The following is a 20,535-nucleotide window of genomic DNA, read 5'->3' on the forward strand; positions in this document are numbered from 1 at the left end:
TTCACTGTAATGTGGCCGAGGGTATGATCACCAAATCAGATGGCATAGGCACTCACAAACAAACTGGCATCATTGCAACATTCAAACCTAACTCTGAATTTATGGAGCCGATCATCTACACCCCATCACCAACATTATATTTTGTTGTGTGCCATAATAGAATAGATTACATTGAGTTGATGGTCACTAATGAAAAAGAAGAATTAGTTGATTTTGCTGGAGCCACAACAACTGCTATCATAGATATTAATATTTAAATAAAAATACATACAAAAAAAATGGAAAATATTGAGAGTTATGAGCTACAATCATTCCCCCCAAACAGGAGGACCTTTGCAAATTTAAATCAACCCAAGACAGAGATTGAGGTTGATCTTGATGTAGGGGATGGCTTTATACACCCCCACAGAACAGATCTATACATCAAATTTGATGTTGTAAAGCTCGATGGTACAGATTTTCCGGCAAATTCAAATATAAGATTGGTAGACAATTTTGTGCCACATCTGTTCTCTGAAATTGAGATCAGAAAACATGGTGTTGTTATAAACAGAGTAGATTACCCTGGCATTACCTCTACAGCTTTGGCCACTCTAAAATTATCCAAAACCGAGGCATCATACTACAAAATAGGTGGATTTGAGGCTGGTGATAAGATAATATCTAAGAGTCACACAGTGCTGTTTCCTATGCGCCTGTTGCCAGGATTCTTCTCAGATTACAAAGATATTATGTGGAAGGGTGGTTTAAGAATTACATTTAGAAGAGCTGCCAATGATAATAATGCTTTGATGAGGTACAGCACATTAAACTCTACAGGGGAAGCTCTGCCTAATACCCTACCTGATGAAGGCAAATGCCTTATACTATGGAGCTAAGAATGCTAGTTGTTGAATATGAAGCCAGTTATGCTCTTAAATACAAAGCAGATATTCTAAAAAATCCACAGGTGCCTTTACAATTTTATACATATCAATGTGTGCTGAAGCCTGCCACTGGTAGCTATTATGAATTTGATGCTACAAACTCATTCTCCAGTATACAATATAACATGCCAGATTTTGTGGTGGTACTGTTTCAGACTGGAAGAAACAATAATCAGGAAAAAAATTCAAGTAAATTTGATAGCTGCAACATCAAGAACATATATCTTAAAAATGGCGCAAATGAGGTGTTCCCCAGAGAAAATTATAATTTAAACATGTCCAAGGATGATTTCCTCAAATTATATGAGGCATTTACAGCTTACAAAAGGGTCACTACTGGCAATACTGACATGTATTACACGCCAGATGAATTCAAAGCAGAGACCCATGTTTGTCATCAACACCTCAAAAAGAAAACAAGTTGTGGTTAATGACAGGACAAACATTAAAATTATCTGTGAATTCCATGATACACTCCCTGATGACACTATATGTAGTGTTATTCTTATAGGTGAAAAATCATATGTTTATGATGTAAGAAATGAGAGAGTCACAGAGCAATTCTAGAAATCCTCTGCTTATTATATTGTCTTAGTATTAGATAAACAAATTGAGCCTGGTGCCCAATTGAAATATTGAGCATATTCCAGGTAACATATTAATTCTCTGAACTTAAACCGGAAGTAAATATGTGTGGGTGTGGGTGGGTGTGGGTGGCTCATATGGGCATTTTTGGCTTAGTTTTAAGTGTAGCCAAAACAATATCAAGAGGGGCATATTTTTGACAGGCTTATGGACAACAATCTCACAGATGTAGCTTTTGTAAGTGTAGGCAAATCAATCTGAGGGGGGTCATACTTTCACGGGAAATTCCCGAGGGCATTTTTACAAAAATCTTGGGTTAGACAGAGTACCACACTTGAGCAATAAGCTCATATGCACATCTTGAGCTAGTTTTAAGTGTAGCCAAATCTGCCTGAGGGGGGCTCATACTTTATCGAGATAGTAATAGGTACTTTTATACTACTTTTGTTATACAAATTATGACTCAACGCAATGCTTTAGAAAACTCAATTTATTTCCATTTCCTGTCAAAGTGGCATAGCTCCCTCTCTCACTAGACCCCTCAATTGGTAGGAAATAATTCTAGTTTGCGCAGCTTCTGATTACAGTTATGTTCATCATAGTTACAAGAGCATATAATGATTTCACTGTGGTGAAGGAAAATAAATTAACAGAAATAACCAACGATGTCCATATTTATTCAATTGACTTTTTTACTACACAGACAATATATAAAAACAGAATCATTTACAATGACATTCATTCCCATGAATGTTATTACAAGTACTCGGTGATTTTCATCTCTAAAAAAAATCATTACATTTCACACTTATGAACATTATTCATATCTAATTTTACTATCTTTAATACTTTAATGAATAACTTTATACTTGAAGTTGATAAGGACCTTATTGTTTGTTTCCTAAAAATAGATGGAGCTAGAATAATTTTTCAAGCTGATTTTAATTTTAAAATCGTATATTATAAAAGTTTATTGTGCCATTTATAGATGAAATTCTCATTGTTGGTATGAAATAAACCCTTTTTCTCGAACTATTGCAGAGTAGGAAAATATAACGATTATTAATCCAAATACATAGGTATGAGGTTTTGAATATGTTGTTTTACTCATGCATGTGTGTGTGTGGAGACAATAATCTTGATCCACTATACTCTCTAATTTTAGTATCTGTTTAGAATTGTCCTTGTTGATCCTAGAACTATATGTTTTTATCATCAACTATATACATGTATATCTGGTTTAACATGCTTAAGTAAATTTGTTGAACAAATTACCGTTGAAACACTTAAATTAGGCTAAATGTAATGGTTGGAACTATTCAATTGCTTCCTCTAAAAATGTAAAGTTCTTTTACCTTGACTTCAGTAGTAGAAGACTTACCCAAACAACAACCACAGTACAACATTTCTTGGATAGTTTATATTAATTCAGTGGCGTGTTCAGGGAGATGGTCGGGGCTTATACCCACCCCCTTAACATAAATTTCTTAAAAACAACGTTGAATGCAGGAGAAATGGCCAAACTGTCTTATGAAACTTGTGAACAGGCCGATGGGTGAATTCCTCGACGTTAATGTTATTTGTTTGTAACCATGAACACTAAACATGATTGTAACTAATGATCTTATAAATAATTATAAGCAAACTATACCTATTTACACAATAATAAAAAAACAACAACATTGAATAAGTTCTGCAAATATATTTTTTTTGCAACATGTTAGAAAAATCAAGAGAGAAACGAAAAAACACATCCGTGCACAATATTAACTTTTAAAAAGAAGGTCAATATTTCATTTCTCCGTACATCATGTTCTCTTTATTTACTTTTTTTAAAAAATTCTCTTCACACTTGATTTGAATTCTCTCTTCTAAAATTCTATAATTAGTCATACTTCTTCATGATGATCTGTTGTAGGATAGGAGAACTGTAAACAGGGCTGCAAGAATAGTGATGTGGTTGAATACCATGCGGACTACCCCACTAGCACAGGTAGCTCCTTCGCTGGTAATGGTCACTTTCGCTGCATCTGGTCGAGGGCAAAGGATTTCTGAAAATAAGCGATAGAAGGAACTGTAAATTTTGTGTTTGTTTGATTTGCTTTTTTTTACTTTTCTTTCCTGCCACCTTTGCAACGTCCCCCGGTTGTACAGTGGAATCCATGAGTATTACCGTGCAAATTATCCATCGCCATGTTCTTGCACTTTATTTGACCTAATAAGAGCTTCAAGAATTAAAAGAAACTCAAAACAAACTGTTGACAACTTCTGCACCAGCATACATAAAAAATTCATCGCTTAAAAACACACCGGATGTAAGAGAAAAATTAATGAAAATAGTCATGGACAATTTGGGCGGTAATACTCATGGATCCCACTGTACACCAGTCGTCAAAAAGTTAGTCCGCTACTCCTTTAGTCGGGAACATGAGAATCTTTGCAAATCATCAGGGCTTGCTGGGTAGAAAAGAAACGCCAACACAGTATTCGAAGTTAAACGCAGTTTTATAATCACTTATATTTCATAAACACTTACCAATAAAACACTAGAACATTCAATACTAACGTTGGGCAATTCTCTCACATATAACGAAAGTCAAATTACATAATTAATTTCTTACTTTCAACTTATCGGCAAGAAGAAAACTCGAATACCGAAAATCTATTCCTGAATTCTCCCCGTTTCCAAGTTCTTACTGATTCTTCACCTTCACCTGTTTTCCAATCTCAGCCTGTCGTCAGGTGAGAAACATTCAGGTGGGTTCACTTCCTCTGCTGAGATGAACACATTATGACGTATTTATAAACATATATACAAGTTCCAACCACAACTGTATCAATCTAACCTAACTATAGTTGTCTGTGACAACTTGCACATTATTTGAAGTAACAAACATATTAAAAATCTTAACTTCTTACAAATATAAAACCTTAAAAACTCAGGTTCGTTACACCTTTGACTAATGCCATGTTGCCAAGCCAGTGGGGCAACTGCTTTAGAGGTGATTTAGGGAATGATAAAGCACCCCGTATTATCTACTGTCGGATTAAAAATTATAGATACTTGAGTTTGGGCTCCTATTAACCAGTAGACCCATATAAAGACAAGCTACATCAAAATGTAGCTTATTCAATTCTGCGTTAGTCGAGTATGCTTTCTATTTTTTATCGTCGTGAGAACAAAAAAAGTGCAGTTTTTTCTAGTTTTGCAACGAACGCTTTCTTTGAAATTCTATAGAAACGAGTGATGAAATTTTAGAACGATGCTGGCAGAAAGGTTTTAAACACAATTCTTATAATTTTCAGATTTTAAACATTTATCAAAAAACCGTTATTTTCAATTTTGCGAAGCAACTTTTTATCCCACGAGGATGTAGCTTCAATACCATGGATGATATGATGGAGAATTTGGGCTGTCCCTCAGTGATACACGGAAAAACGATTCCACTGACGGCGTGAGAACATTGCCACAAATTTGGCAACATGTGCTGTACTAGGCCGGAAACTAAAGCGAAGGAATACAGACACCTTGTCCTCCATAGGGTGATTAAAAAATATCTTGACATTTTAATCCAAGCATTTTATTGACAAGATCGCCAGTACTGCTGAAAGGTACTGTAGAATAGAAGACAAACTCAGCACATTGCAATGTGTTGGCCCTGTAAGTCTAGGCATAGCACCCACCTCTGTATCAGTTGCTCCATGCTATACTTGGTACACTCTAGACTTAATGAAAACCTAGAAAGAAGTCTAGTCGAGCCTAGTCTAGGAGTGAGAAACCCAAAGTCTTGGTGAGCTACAGTCGATCCACCTATCGGGGAAAGATGACGGCGACATAGTTCCGAACAATTCTGGCAAAATGGGGTGGTGCACCATCTTGCTGCAAAACAACAGTGTGTTTTATCCCATCCTGAACAACATTCATTAGGGATATGAGGAAAATGTCAAGATTCTTTTGAATCATCCTGTTAAGTAGACAGTCATGTAATCGCATTTTTCAAAAGGATCATCGAACAGTATTTCGAGACGTGACGGGCATCTCGTGTCTATTCCGTCACTTATGAACGTAAGGCGGAAGATAAAAACCAGAAGGTGACAGTAACGAACCTGCCAATTGAGCAGAGAACAATGAATGATTGGATCTAAAAATAAATATCCGTAATCGCTTCAGAACAAAATAAGAGGAAGAGAGTGGCTCTTTACTAGTGTTGGGTGATATATTGTCTAGGCGATATCCAAAATATCATGATATTTTGGATATATATATCGTGTGGGCGATATATCGTGTGGGCGATATTTCGTCACGATATCTTGGCGATAGATATCGTGGAGACGATATATCGCCGATGTAACGATACGGAAAAAAATAGTGTATCGTATCGACTGTGACGATATTTTCTTGATATATCGCGATATCAAATTTCCGATATCGTCCATTTCTAGTAAGTGCGGAAATACTGCTCTAACGAAAGGGTTCGTTCTGTGCCTAAAACTTTACCTGTGCAAGGGGCATTAACGGTCGGCTTCACTGTGATGTAGCCAGGTTGACACTCTGACAGGTAGTCGGTGCTGCAAGAGAAGGGGTAATCCTGCGTCGAACCACTGGCGATGTCCTTGCACTGAGAGTTGGAACCAGAGCTCGAACTGCTGTTGGATGGATTGGCATCCTTTCGCGAGGTGCACACTGTCAGAGTCGATCGACCGTCAGATTGGATCTGGAAAAGAAAATGCCCAAGTATAACCATACTCGTCATGTACTTACTTAGGAGTAATACTAACAAATGAATATGATATAAAGAGGAAATAGATAGCAGGCTTAATTCAGGAAGTGCATGTAACTTTTCTCTTTATAAACTTTTATCTTCTCGTTTAATATCTGAGAAACTAAAAGTTAAAATATACGAAACCGTAATTTTGCCTGTAATATTGTATGGGTGTGAAACTTGGTCCCTTACATTGAAAGAGGAACGTAAATAAAGAGTATTTGAAAATAAGATCCTTAGAAAAATATTTGATCCTAAAAGGGATGTGAGGAGACATGTGAGTGGAGATGGTTACATAATTTAGACGTACATAATTTGAATTCATTTCCAGATATTATTAGAATGATTAAATCAAGAAGATTTAGGTGGGCAGACCATGTGGCACGAATGGGAGAGGAAAGAGGAGTTTACAGTATTCTTGTTGGGAAACCAGATGGTAAGAGACCTGTAGGAAGGCCAAGACGAAGATGGAGGGACAACGTTGAGATGGACCTAAAGGAAATCGGTAGGGATGGAAAAGAGTATATAGATCTTGCTCAGGATAGGGACAGATAGAAGGCTTGTGTTGTTGCAGCCATGAACCTTCGGGTTAAAGAGGGCTAGAGAATTAGTTATATGTGTGTGCATATTTAAATACAGACAAATACATACAGCAGGCTTGATGTTGCAATTGTGGAGCCAGAAGCGCTCCGTGCGTAGCGAGCACACCGCCTGCACCATATGAACATCTGACTTATTCCTTGGCGTTCTGTTTTTTGTTTTTAAAATTTTGAGATTACTCACTTTTTATGGAATAACACGAAGTTCCAAACTAAAAGCACAGCGCGCTACGACGCCAGAGGTCCCGGGTTCGAATTCCGGCCTGGGCATGGGTGTTATTTGTGAGTGTCACTTCATCGATTTCATCATATCGTCGCGATTAGCCAAAAGTTGCAGAAAGCGACGCTAAATGACAAAAATCAAATCAAACCAAAAGCACTAAAATAACCAAGCAGAGATATTTAATATAAAAAATAAGGCAGTGGAAGTGAATAGTAATGTAAGATTTAATCCGTAAATTGTAGGTTTAAAGACAACAGAGAACATAGACTAATATTCAATATGAGGTTTATTTAACAATGATCCTGAAGGTCTATACACTACATAACTAGACAAATGAATGAACAATATAAACAGAAATGTTTGCAGGGGTGGTCGGGCAAATGATAACAGTTGATTAGTAGATAAATAATAAGTATTATTACCATGGTTATAAATGTGATTATACAATAATAAATATTATAAACTAACAAAAATATTTTTCGAAATAATAATAATAATTATTATTATGTAAAAGGGGCGACTCGATCCACCAAACGATTGAGGTGAATACCAGCACAACCATTTTCCATTATTTATTTTGTATTTTATACTGAAATGCATTTTGCATGTCTCGATCAAGAAAAGGCTTTAAAAGTAAGGGGGATTTTTTCATAAAGTGTGTTGTGTGACCTCTCACCTACAACTGTAATTCTTAGGGTTTTGAAAACTGTAGAACCATTTGTTCTTTGGATAAAATGGTAGAATATAATCTTGTTCCTGTATTTTTCACTCAATGTTTTCCATCCAATGCATTTTTACTTTCATTACTAACTAAATTAACTTTATTTCTGTTGTTAACAATAAGAGTAACAAACTTGCGGCTTTCTTGTATCTTCAAATGAACTAGGTCAATTTCCAGGGGGTCTACCGACCCCTTCGACCCCCTTACCGACGCCCATGAATATAAACTTCAGTAACAAATAAAGCAGTGAACGAATTGTAACTTTAACAAGAAATATTTAGAAGCTGTTATTAGCACAATTAACTCTTGACATAGATGTAGCAGTGACTGTATTAAATCAATAACTTCAGGCTTTTGTTTTATCTAAACAACAATATTCCCCATTACTTCAATTTAATGTAATCTAAACTAGCAACGGTCTTAATAGAACAAGGAGTGCAGTGACTAACATCTTACTTACGTCATAGTCACGCCATTGAATTACCAACACCATCTATCGGGAAAACAACATAACAAATTCTTGTTAAAGGCAGTGCATATGGTTATAAACCTCAAGGTCATTCTCTCTCTTTTGTCATGATTACAAAGCCACACTGCACTCACGAATCACGACGAGAGGTTTCTCATTGCACAAACGCGACCGACGAAGCCTTCCGTATCACCTATCTTACAACGCTGCAGTGCATAGGAGAGCGCTCTTCCGCTAATACGACGGGTTGCCTATGGCCAGGCTTGTCGTACAGTATAACACTACATTTAAAACATAGTTAGTGTCGGCCTCCGTGGCAGAGTGGTCAGCGTAGCGCGCTACGAAGTACGGGGACCCGGGTTCGAATCCCGGCTAGGACATGGATGTTTGTGTTTGTCCGTTATTAGAAAACAGAGAATATAGTAAAAATTGATATATGTAAAAGTGAGAAAAAGATGAATGACTGGGGATATTATCGCTTAGGGGTATTCCTTTTTTTAAAAAAGTCGGTAGGGCGTCTGACTGTCACGCGGGACACCCTGGTTCGATTCCCGGGGTGGGTGGAATCAGGTCGGAATTTTTCCGGCTTTGTCCCCGCATAAAACGGCTCTGGGGCTCACTCAGCCTCAAACCAATGTGTAGCTGGGGGCAACCCTGGGAAGTAAAGGCGGCCGGAGCTTGGTGCTGATCACATCACCTCCTAAAATGACCGAGATCGAGAATGTGTGTGTCCCTACTCGCACATCTCCTAAATATGCCTTCGTGGCGCGGTGCTATATTCATTTTACCTTTATGGGCTTCCCTATAGACGAATTCCGTGGTGTAGTGGTTAGAAAAATCATGCCCCTAATTATTATATTGCATACTACATACTACTTTTAAAAATATATAGTTGAGAAAACAAGCATTTCACGAATATTATTTTAGAACTACGATACTTTGTTCATCTCTGCTTACCCTGATCTTGAAGTTTTCACTGTTGAAGAAGTATGCAGGATGTATCCTGTAGGCCTTGGTCTGTCCACCCACCACGTAGTCATCGGTGGACCCCTGATCGGAACTCCTCTCGAATTTCAAGGCACCGCAGGTAGGGCCCAGAAGTCTGTTGGGAACTGGAAAGAAAAATATGAATTGCACAGTGAGGCGATTCGAAAGCAAGAATCATCAGCCTATGAACTTATGGCTATGCCCGTGTTTGAATATTTCAAAGACATGGTGAAATAATTGATAAATGGTTGGTTGTGGTGAGAGCCAATATACACATCGGTTCATTATCTTTGACCAGTCACAGGAGCTAATTTAATTATAACTGATTTTGATCTTTCAATAAACTGATAATATTATTAGTAGGGGTAGGATTTTCATGACTTAGCATTTTTTTTCGTAAGGGTGATGTGTTCCCCAAACATATAGAAATTCAAATTATGAATAAATTATTTAAGGTAAGGCGCTTTTTAAGGGCATATTTTGGCATATTTGGCCATTTTTGCGTGATAGAGCATATGTTTGCATTTTCAAGAAATATACAGTCTTTTTCGAAGTGGATTCGTTCTACCTCCCATGTTCACTCGAGTTTTTTTTCTTGGACTGTAGCAAAATATTTTATTTGAACATTTAGAGAAAGTATTCATTGTGGACTGCAACTCAGGGCCCATAAAGTGAACTAAAAATAGTACACATGTGAAAATATTTCAGCATAAGTTAGATATTGATGTTTGAAACAGTCCAGTTATAAGTGCATATTTTTCAAATTATAGTGCATATTTTGTACAATTTTAGGTCATTACAGCATATTTTATTTTGCATATTTTGGTGATTTTTAGGTCATAAAAATACTATCCCTAATTATTAGATATAACAGGCTGGGAACATTAATTTCAATTTAAGCATTCCAACTAGTTCTTGTGCTTTACTGGATTTTAAAATGCATTATTCAATTCTTCGTATGTCCATATCCAAAGGTTTTCTCGAACGAGGGAAAGCAGGACATCACTGCTCAGAAAACACTGCTTCAGTTTTAAGTTATAGCGTTCCTACAGCCATCTGTACCAGCTAGTAGCGGCGACTGGGTTCCAAAACTAGGGGGGGGGATTTATTTCCCACTGGTAGATAAGAGTTTAGCATAGTTCCGGGACAAAAGTGAAAAGAAAGTCCCCTCTAATTGCTGCCCCTGGTACCAGCTTTACTTGTAATTTATATCAATTCCTTATAATAACTAATGAAAGCTACTGGAACAGAAACACATTTATATATGAGTCCTGATATTTCTAGATCTAGATGGAAGGGACCGATTATACCTAGAATTTCAAAAACCTCAGACTAGACGGAATAAGGTAGATAAAATCTGAAGAGGTAACAGGAAGTAAGAAACTACAGCGAGTGAAAAATGAGTATACAATATTGTTATGAGTCTTGATTGTACTTACATTTCTCGGTACAATAGTAGCAATGATGTTAGTGAAAAATAGTTAAACAATACTGAACTTACACTTTAAAGAAATGATCAAGTGCCTCCTGCTTCAAAACTTTGTATTGTTTCCGTTCACAAACCCACCCATCTGAGCACTTATCAGGAGAAAACTGTGATTTTTGTTTTTGCTTCGGATTGTACCGAATATCGGATTATAGGCACTCTACTGTATGTAATTTTAGGCGGACGTTCATTTTCTCAGTTCCAAATGCCAATTGTCATTAGTAGATAGTAAAAATGCCTTTGACGACAACTTTGATTTCTTGACCAAACGACCACAAAAACCTCAAAAACTCACTTTCTCTCCCCGTTTCGCGCCTCATTTATTACGCCGATGATGTTTCACGGCGCAGAAAAGCAGTGATGGGTGAAAGATGAGCTCTCATCCTCTCATCCTCTCATCCTCTCATCCTCTCATCCTCTCATCCTCTCATCTTCTCATCTTCTCATCCTCTCATCCTCTCATCCTCTCATTCTTGAAGTATGAATGCACCTTATCGTAATCTTCCAAGTCTCGGGGACACCAATGTTTGTATATCGTGATCTTTGTAAACCTCTCTCGGGAACGATGTGGCACACACATGCGCGCGCCTATTTATCTATCATGGGTAGATCATGTTCCGCGCATTTATTTGTTGTGCTGACACAGCGTGATGAGTAAATGCACTTTCTTATTCTTGAAGTATGAATGCATCTTATCGTAATCTTCCAAGTCTCGGGGACACCAATGTTTGTATATCGTGACCTTTGTAAACCTCTCTCGGGAACGATGTGCCACACATACGCGCGCGCGCTGGTGCTTCTTATTATTTTCGTATTGTGATGCAAGCAAAACAAATAATAATTGTTGTTTTTAGGATGCCTGGCCCCTAACCCCGCCAGGGTGCGTGGTGCCCAACCCAAAAAAGGTTCTAACGGCTGCGGTTGTAGATTACCGCACCTCTGTAGGGTTTCACGTGTTTTTTTTCCCCAAACTTCCATGAAACTCTACAGAGGACCTCCGTAATGCATGCAACGTGTACTAACGACTCTAGTGTTATTTTGGAGTATGTTAACCCCACCAGCAGTGTTTCCAACTTGTTGTAGCTTTTCACGGTGTATAATTTTTAGCTTTTTATGCTGTACGAATACTGGAAGCTTGACAGTAACAACCAACAGAGTAGGTAAACCTACATCCAGGAACTGGCAACACTAGTTTCTGACAGTGAATTTGAAATAAAATATTAAACAAAATACATGAGTAAGCACTGTGGGTACAAATAGTACCAGTGTTGTGCCCCCCAACTCCAACTAGGCAACTGTGGGAAATAATTGTACAACAATTTGAACCTAATTGTACAATACTTGTACCTAATTGTACAACATACATATACACAGACATAAAAGAGAGAGCATTCTCGCAACTTACTTCATGTACAATTTATATGATTTTACAACTGTGAAAAGAAAAGCATATGTGTTCCGTATGCACACATCTATTCTTATTTTTCGAAGTTGAATGAAAACAGATGTTTTTACGTTCTCGTAATACTAACCTTGCTCCACTGATTTTAAATTGCTTCCATCCGCTTTTTTTTTTGTGTTATTTCCGTATGCACGCAACATTCGCTTTCAATAGTATAATGAAACACAGAAGGAGTGTTAGTATAGCAGGCTCCGAGTTTACAATTTATTAAATTAAACAATAATTTATGTAAGAATATACTTGTACTTACCGAACACAAAATAATAAAAACACATGTGAATGTTTGCGTGTGTTCATGTTATATGACGACTGAGTAAAAAAAATAATGTTGACTCCCCGAAAGATAAAGTTCCTAGTTCGACATCAGATGCATGCAAATTTTATGTTTTGCTCTCCAAAACTATCAGCGTTATCTATTAGCAAACAATAGAAATAAAAAGTAGGTCAAATTTTTTCAACACCCAAATATTTTAAACGTCTTCAGCTAGATCGTGGCAATAGCGGTGTTAATATTTCCAGCTCTCTACCCCCCTCTCACCGGGCCTCCTCCCCTATGGCGCAATGGTAGCCTTGTATTCAAGGGTTTGATACTCGCACAAGTGGTTTTTGAAACTGTAGGTCCAGCCCCGATTAGTCTTACTTACAGGGGGCTCTTGTAATGCCACGGGGCGAAAAAACATGCATACTTCTGTTTTTCCACATGTATGTATGTATGTAACGCGATTTGTGTGGGGGCCAAAATTTTGAACTTACGGCTTAATTAATCTGCATGAATGCTTAATGTTTGATTTTTTTATTTCTAGTTTGACATGAGATACACACAATTTTTATTTTTGAAGCACAGTTAATATTACCTAGTTTGGGTTAAGCTGTAACATACAACTAGCGATCGACACGACCACCTGACACACAGACAGAGAGAGTGTGAGCAAATTCAAAGTGTGATCTATTGTGAACTAAACTAACCTCATTCACCCACCCACATATAGTCTTACAGGTAACTCAAAAAGCAGAAAGAAGTATATAGCATGACAGGTCGATCTATTGTAAACTAAACTAACCTCACTCGCCCACCCACATATAGCCTTACAGGTGACTCAAAGGCAGAAAGGCAGCTATATCACTTGTAAGGGCCAACACACAAGATCTATTGCAAACTAAATTAACCTACGACATAAGCCATGGACACATCTTCCAGATAGGGTATAAGCAACTCACCTCTTGCAATTGTATAACGGGGAAAATTAACCTACAGCTGGCAACACTGTTTGAGTTGTTTTCGACGAGCCAAACTTATATTTTGCAAATAGGCTCTACAGCTAGAAGCTTGAAACATATATCTTCGCAGATTATGCCAATTTACCTCATGTAAAAATATTACCTAGTACGGTTAAGCTGTGACATACAACTAACGATCAACACGACCACCTGACACACATACGGAGAGAGTGAGACAGCTTATACGCAATATATTCCTACACATGTACTGGGTTTAAAAGGTAACTTGCAACAACTATTTCACTCACTCCCTATCAAAATCTCCTAACCACATGTTTTTGATACTTGGCGCCAGAACATGGTGGTTTTAGACTGTAAATTCAACCCGATTATTCTATTTGTGCATGATGCCTGCATTTGGAATATTTTATTCTTGGCATACGGTATTTTGCGTGCTCCAGTAATCTTGCGCTCGATTCACGGAAGCTATGACGTGTATTTCCTGTTTTGCGAACATGCGAGAATTTTTCACAATAGATAATATATTGCAAGAGCGAGTTGTTTGTGTATATAAATCTAGTTTTGGAAATGGACGTGAATATAATGTCAAAAATTATTGCATAACTTAAAAATATTGATATTTATTGCACTAGCAAAGGTAAATGTGGAATGGCCCGGCTCCTCAGCTGTTAGGTTAAACACCATAAAAATTTTATTACTGATAGCAAGCATTCTCATATCGACAAAACAGATCTAGTAATGAGCTGTCTTGCAAGTCTCCCGAGTGAAGGAATATGATGCCACTATAAACTGTAAACAAGATATGCAGTCCCTCGCATGAGATGTACGAGGCTTATGAACCTCGACCTATAGAGTTGTACAATGGATGTTTTTTTTTAAGCATAGCGGTGTTTTCGCTTATTTCAATGTCATCGAACGGGCATGTAAAGAAGGGGAGAGAAAAAAAGGGGGGGGTTATAACGGATAATTCATATTTCGATTTCAATACTTTTGCTAGTCACGATTCACCTGCTATCTAGAAGGACACTGGACGATGGCTAAAAGCGAGTGAAGGAGAGAAATGTTATTTTTTTTATTTTTGATTGTGTGTGATGAAATAGTTTTAGATAATAATAGTAGGCTAATAGAATTGTAGAAAACGGCTGTATCGTGATGCGAGGCTGAAAGCAATTTCGAAAGCAGTCTCGGGCATCTTCGCGTTCAGCCAACAAGGAAAATGCACATGGAGGGCGCAACGGTATTGTCCATGGATGGTTTTTCTGAATAAACATACATATCAGTTTTTGCAGTCTCCAGATGGGACCGGAGCTTTTGTTTTGGTTGGACAAGGGGGTTCAGATAAATGCATGGACATCAAATAAAAGAAAAAAATTTACTCCACTGCTCACATGTATTGAGTCTTCCAATAACACACCTCGCGGGGCGTACCTACATGTATGCAAAATATAGTTAATGTCTTATTTCTCGAACCTGTGGTTTGTAGATTTGCTTTTGTTGGCAACAGAAACAGAAAAAATGGCACCATGTTATTGAATACTGATATGGGTGTACTGTAATCATAACAATTTTTCTAGTTAAAAATCTATGTCGAAAAGCAATGTTGGGTGACTTGTCTGTGTTGGGTCTTATTAACAACTTCACAGCTGTACCTGCACAACTCATCGACTACAAGGCAACAATGTTAGGAAATGTGTGCATGGCTCCGAGAATACAATTTAAAATCACTAATGTGGCATGAACCCCCTCCACTTGTGTGTATTTGAATATGCGAAAATTAGACACTTTGAATAATCGATGAGAACAATCACAAAAACAGGTTGCACCTGTATGACGTGTTCAAACTTCAGACGATTTTTGTTAATCTACAAAAGCCAAGTGTGAACGGAGATTACTAGGAAAATTGGGAAAAGAAAAGAAGCGAGTCTATTTTGGCTAATGGCAACGATGAGGATGAATAATGGTTGTTTTGATAAAATTGACGAAGTCAATATGCCTAGCCTAAAATAAAATTCAACAATTAATGTTAAACATTTGCCACTCTGAAATGGCGACGGCTATCATCATAATATCACTTGTTTCTAACCTGTTAATATTGGCCCTCTCTCTACCCCTCCATAAATTCAATTCGAAAGGCACAATCATTCCAGTTCTTGAATAAGACTCGCATATGCCCTCAGAAAAAACAAGAGAAGAAATAAATAAATCAAGTTATGTATATTCTTCATCCCCGAACTTTCTTCCACAACACCGCACGAAGCCTCGAGTTTCGGATATTGTTGTTGTGCGACAGGATAGGATAGATGAACCGTATGTTTACCGAGGACCAGACGTAATCAAACATTTTTTGAAAAGATAGTTGAAGAGGTTGAGACCATTGGCAGCCTCTTACGCGAATCGAAACCAAATGCTCCTATTATCCAGCGATGAACTTCAATCTCACAATAACATTGAAACGTGTCCGGTGTGCGATCAAAGGTTTTACCGACGAGAACCGGAAAGTAATTTCATCATAATTATTTCACCGGAAACTACATCGGTGGAATCTGTAACATAATGTATTTATGTATGTGTTTGACAATCATATATCACTCACTAGAACAATTTTCACATTGTTTTCACTATGTGAGATGATATTTTATTTATATTTACGATAAAATACAGGTTTGGGTGTAATAACAGTTTTTATTAATTAATTTAGAGATGCATTTTTTATTTGTTGAGTTAATGATTAGGTTAATTTGTTATTTCTCGCGAAAAAAGGAGGGAACCACAGCTGAAAGAAAATACACAACTTGTATTATTGAGGTCAAGAGTTTGTTTTAACATTATTTTTTTTGCACACATAGGCTAATCACGACTCGGGATACGTTTAAAATGGAATTTGAAACATTGATTATGCGACCTGACTGGAACTCGGAATAGGACATACTGATTACAAGACGTCGATATATTACCACTTGGTAAGAAATTGTAGTGTTTCAATTCACACACACACTCACAATTTAAAACAACTAAACTGATCGCAGGCCCAACTGGTGGCTGGCATACACAACTATCCATCCACCAGTCGTCTTCTGGGGCGTGTGTCTCGATGAGTGTCAACAACCTCTATTGTGAAGTAAAATCTGTAGGGGTAACATCACTCTCCAATTACAATGTTGGCAAACTTTCCAACTTCATCGTGAACGACGACAAAGGTATCGGCTACCTGATCAAATTATCAACACGCTGCCTCCGAGATTCTGGAACGTTGCCGAAGGAAAGGGACTCGTGAACGACATCATCAACAAGTTTTTTTTCGAGATGCATTTACCTGGCTACCAATACTGCGGACCGGGTACCAAACTCGAGAAAAGATTGGAGAGAGGAGACAAGGGTGTGAATCTGTTGGACGCGGCATGCAAAGATCACGATATTGCTTACAACACGCACACGAATTTGGATGCACGTCACGAAGCAGACAAGAAATTGGAGCATGCCGCTTTCAGGAGGGCTATGAGCAGAGACGCTTTTTTGCGAGAAAAAGTTGCAGCATTGGGCACCACCATCGCCATGAACACGAAACAAAAATTTGGATGGGGAATCCTACCTATAGTTATCTTTAACTGGCAACGAGGTGATCTTGGTCAGCACGACGAACCCTCAGCTGTTATAGAAGATATCTGAAACCAGCTTACACCAGTCACTCATAGCTCCCCCAATTTTCTCACGATGGTGGGTTGCTACCGGCCCTATACGTAGGCCGAATAAATTCCGACCAGAGCCGGATTCGAACCTATGCCGTCTCGCAGCGAACAATCTCAAGACGAGTGAACGCCGTAACTCGCTCAGCTACGGAGGAGGACTCTCTCTCTCTCTACTTTTTTCTCTAATTTTCATCATCATTGTTAAAATTAATCCAAGAGAAAATATATATTTTGTGTTGACATGGGAAATATGCAATAAAAAATGCATGATTAATAGTTAAGGTCAAAATCTAAATAAACAGTGAGGGTGATACACGCAAGCTTCCAGGCATGTGATTTGCACAGAATTAAATATAAAATGAGAGATGGAAGGTTTTTGTTACTATTAGAATTTAAGGACGGAAAATATGTACAGCGAATGAATACTACGTTTGACTAATCGTGAAGATGAGTATCACAGTACGTTTTTTATCGTTCTTATATAAACGTTGAAACGTTTAAGAACGTATAAGAACGTTTCAACGTTTATATAAGAACGATAAAAAACGTACTGTGATACTCATCTTCACGATTAGTCAAACGTAGTATTCATTCGCTGTACATATTTTCCGTCCTTAAATTCTAATAGTAACAAAAACCTTCCATCTCTCATTTTATATTTAATTCTGTGCAAATCACATGCCTGGAAGCTTGCGTGTATCACCCTCACTGTTTATTTAGATTTTGACCTTAACTATTAATCATGCATTTTTTATTGCATATTTCCCATGTCAACACAAAATATATATTTTCTCTTGGATTAATTTTAACAATGATGATGAAAATTAGAGAAAAAAGTAGAGAGAGAGAGAGTCCTCCTCCGTAGCTGAGCGAGTTACGGCGTTCACTCGTCTTGAGATTGTTCGCTGCGAGACGGCATAGGTTCGAATCCGGCTCTGGTCGGAATTTATTCGGCCTACGTATAGGGCCGGTAGCAACCCACCATCGTGAGAAAATTGGGGGAGCTATGAGTGACTGGTGTAAGCTGGTTTCAGATATCTTCTATAACAGCTGAGGGTTCGTCGTGCTGACCAAGATCACCTCGTTGCCAGTTAAAGATAACTATAGGTAGGATTCCCCATCCAAATTTTTGTTTCGTGTTCATGGCGATGGTGGTGCCCAATGCTGCAACTTTTTCTCGCAAAAAAGCGTCTCTGCTCATAGCCCTCCTGAAAGCGGCATGCTCCAATTTCTTGTCTGCTTCGTGACGTGCATCCAAATTCGTGTGCGTGTTGTAAGCAATATCGTGATCTTTGCATGCCGCGTCCAACAGATTCACACCCTTGTCTCCTCTCTCCAATCTTTTCTCGAGTTTGGTACCCGGTCCGCAGTATTGGTAGCCAGGTAAATGCATCTCGAAAAAAAACTTGTTGATGATGTCGTTCACGAGTCCCTTTCCTTCGGCAACGTTCCAGAATCTCGGAGGCAGCGTGTTGATAATTTGATCAGGTAGCCGATACCTTTGTCGTCGTTCACGATGAAGTTGGAAAGTTTGCCAACATTGTAATTGGAGAGTGATGTTACCCCTACAGATTTTACTTCACAATAGAGGTTGTTGACACTCATCGAGACACACGCCCCAGAAGACGACTGGTGGATGGATAGTTGTGTATGCCAGCCACCAGTTGGGCCTGCGATCAGTTTAGTTGTTTTAAATTGTGAGTGTGTGTGTGAATTGAAACACTACAATTTCTTACCAAGTGGTAATATATCGACGTCTTGTAATCAGTATGTCCTATTCCGAGTTCCAGTCAGGTCGCATAATCAATGTTTCAAATTCCATTTTAAACGTATCCCGAGTCGTGATTAGCCTATGTGTGCAAAAAAAATAATGTTAAAACAAACTCTTGACCTCAATAATACAAGTTGTGTATTTTCTTTCAGCTGTGGTTCCCTCCTTTTTTCGCGAGAAATAACAAATTAACCTAATCATTAACTCAACAAATAAAAAATGCATCTCTAAATTAATTAATAAAAACTGTTATTACACCCAAACCTGTATTTTATCGTAAATATAAATAAAATATCATCTCACATAGTGAAAACAATGTGAAAATTGTTCTAGTGAGTGATATATGATTGTCAAACACATACATAAATACATTATGTTACAGATTCCACCGATGTAGTTTCCGGTGAAATAATTATGATGAAATTACTTTCCGGTTCTCGTCGGTAAAACCTTTGATCGCACACCGGACACGTTTCAATGTTATTGTGAGATTGAAGTTCATCGCTGGATAATAGGAGCATTTGGTTTCGATTCGCGTAAGAGGCTGCCAATGGTCTCAACCTCTTCAACTATCTTTTCAAAAAATGTTTGATTACGTCTGGTCCTCGGTAAACATACGGTTCATCTATCCTATCCTGTCGCACAACAACAATATCCGAAACTCGAGGCTTCGTGCGGTGTTGTGGAAGAAAGTTCGGGGATGAAGAATATACATAACTTGATTTATTTATTTCTTCTCTTGTTTTTTCTGAGGGCATATGCGAGTCTTATTCAAGAACTGGAATGATTGTGCCTTTCGAATTGAATTTATGGAGGGGTAGAGAGAGGGCCAATATTAACAGGTTAGAAACAAGTGATATTATGATGATAGCCGTCGCCATTTCAGAGTGGCAAATGTTTAACATTAATTGTTGAATTTTATTTTAGGCTAGGCATATTGACTTCGTCAATTTTATCAAAACAACCATTATTCATCCTCATCGTTGCCATTAGCCAAAATAGACTCGCTTCTTTTCTTTTCCCAATTTTCCTAGTAATCTCCGTTCACACTTGGCTTTTGTAGATTAACAAAAATCGTCTGAAGTTTGAACACGTCATACAGGTGCAACCTGTTTTTGTGATTGTTCTCATCGATTATTCAAAGTGTCTAATTTTCGCATATTCAAATACACACAAGTGGAGGGGGTTCATGCCACATTAGTGATTTTAAATTGTATTCTCGGAGCCATGCACACATTTCCTAACATTGTTGCCTTGTAGTCGATGAGTTGTGCAGGTACAGCTGTGAAGTTGTTAATAAGACCCAACACAGACAAGTCACCCAACATTGCTTTTCGACATAGATTTTTAACTAGAAAAATTGTTATGATTACAGTACACCCATATCAGTATTCAATAACATGGTGCCATTTTTTCTGTTTCTGTTGCCAACAAAAGCAAATCTACAAACCACAGGTTCGAGAAATAAGACATTAACTATATTTTGCATACATGTAGGTACGCCCCGCGAGGTGTGTTATTGGAAGACTCAATACATGTGAGCAGTGGAGTAAATTTTTTTTCTTTTATTTTGATGTCCATGCATTTATCTGAACCCCCTTGTCCAACCAAAACAAAA

At 37.8% G+C, this 20,535-nt stretch overlaps 1 protein-coding gene across 1 annotated transcript in view; it reads right to left on the minus strand.

Annotated features, from left to right (window-relative positions):
- Window positions 1-2,169: 2,169 nt before the first annotated feature.
- The window catches only part of LOC145981802 (uncharacterized), a 57,162-nt gene continuing 38,796 nt past the window's right edge, over window positions 2,170-20,535 (minus strand). Inside the window, exons 14-16 of the mRNA XM_083115225.1 lie at window positions 9,244-9,398; window positions 6,010-6,226; window positions 2,170-3,562 (exon numbers count right to left, since the gene is read on the minus strand). Coding sequence (XP_082971351.1) covers window positions 3,411-3,562; window positions 6,010-6,226; window positions 9,244-9,398 — 524 coding nt within the window. The 3' untranslated portion in view covers window positions 2,170-3,410. The remainder of the gene's footprint in view (window positions 3,563-6,009; window positions 6,227-9,243; window positions 9,399-20,535) is intronic.

The sequence above is a fragment of the Lepisma saccharinum genome, chromosome 30, assembly GCF_977018435.1.
Source record: "Lepisma saccharinum chromosome 30, izLepSacc3.1, whole genome shotgun sequence".
NCBI lineage: Eukaryota > Metazoa > Arthropoda > Insecta > Zygentoma > Lepismatidae > Lepisma > Lepisma saccharinum.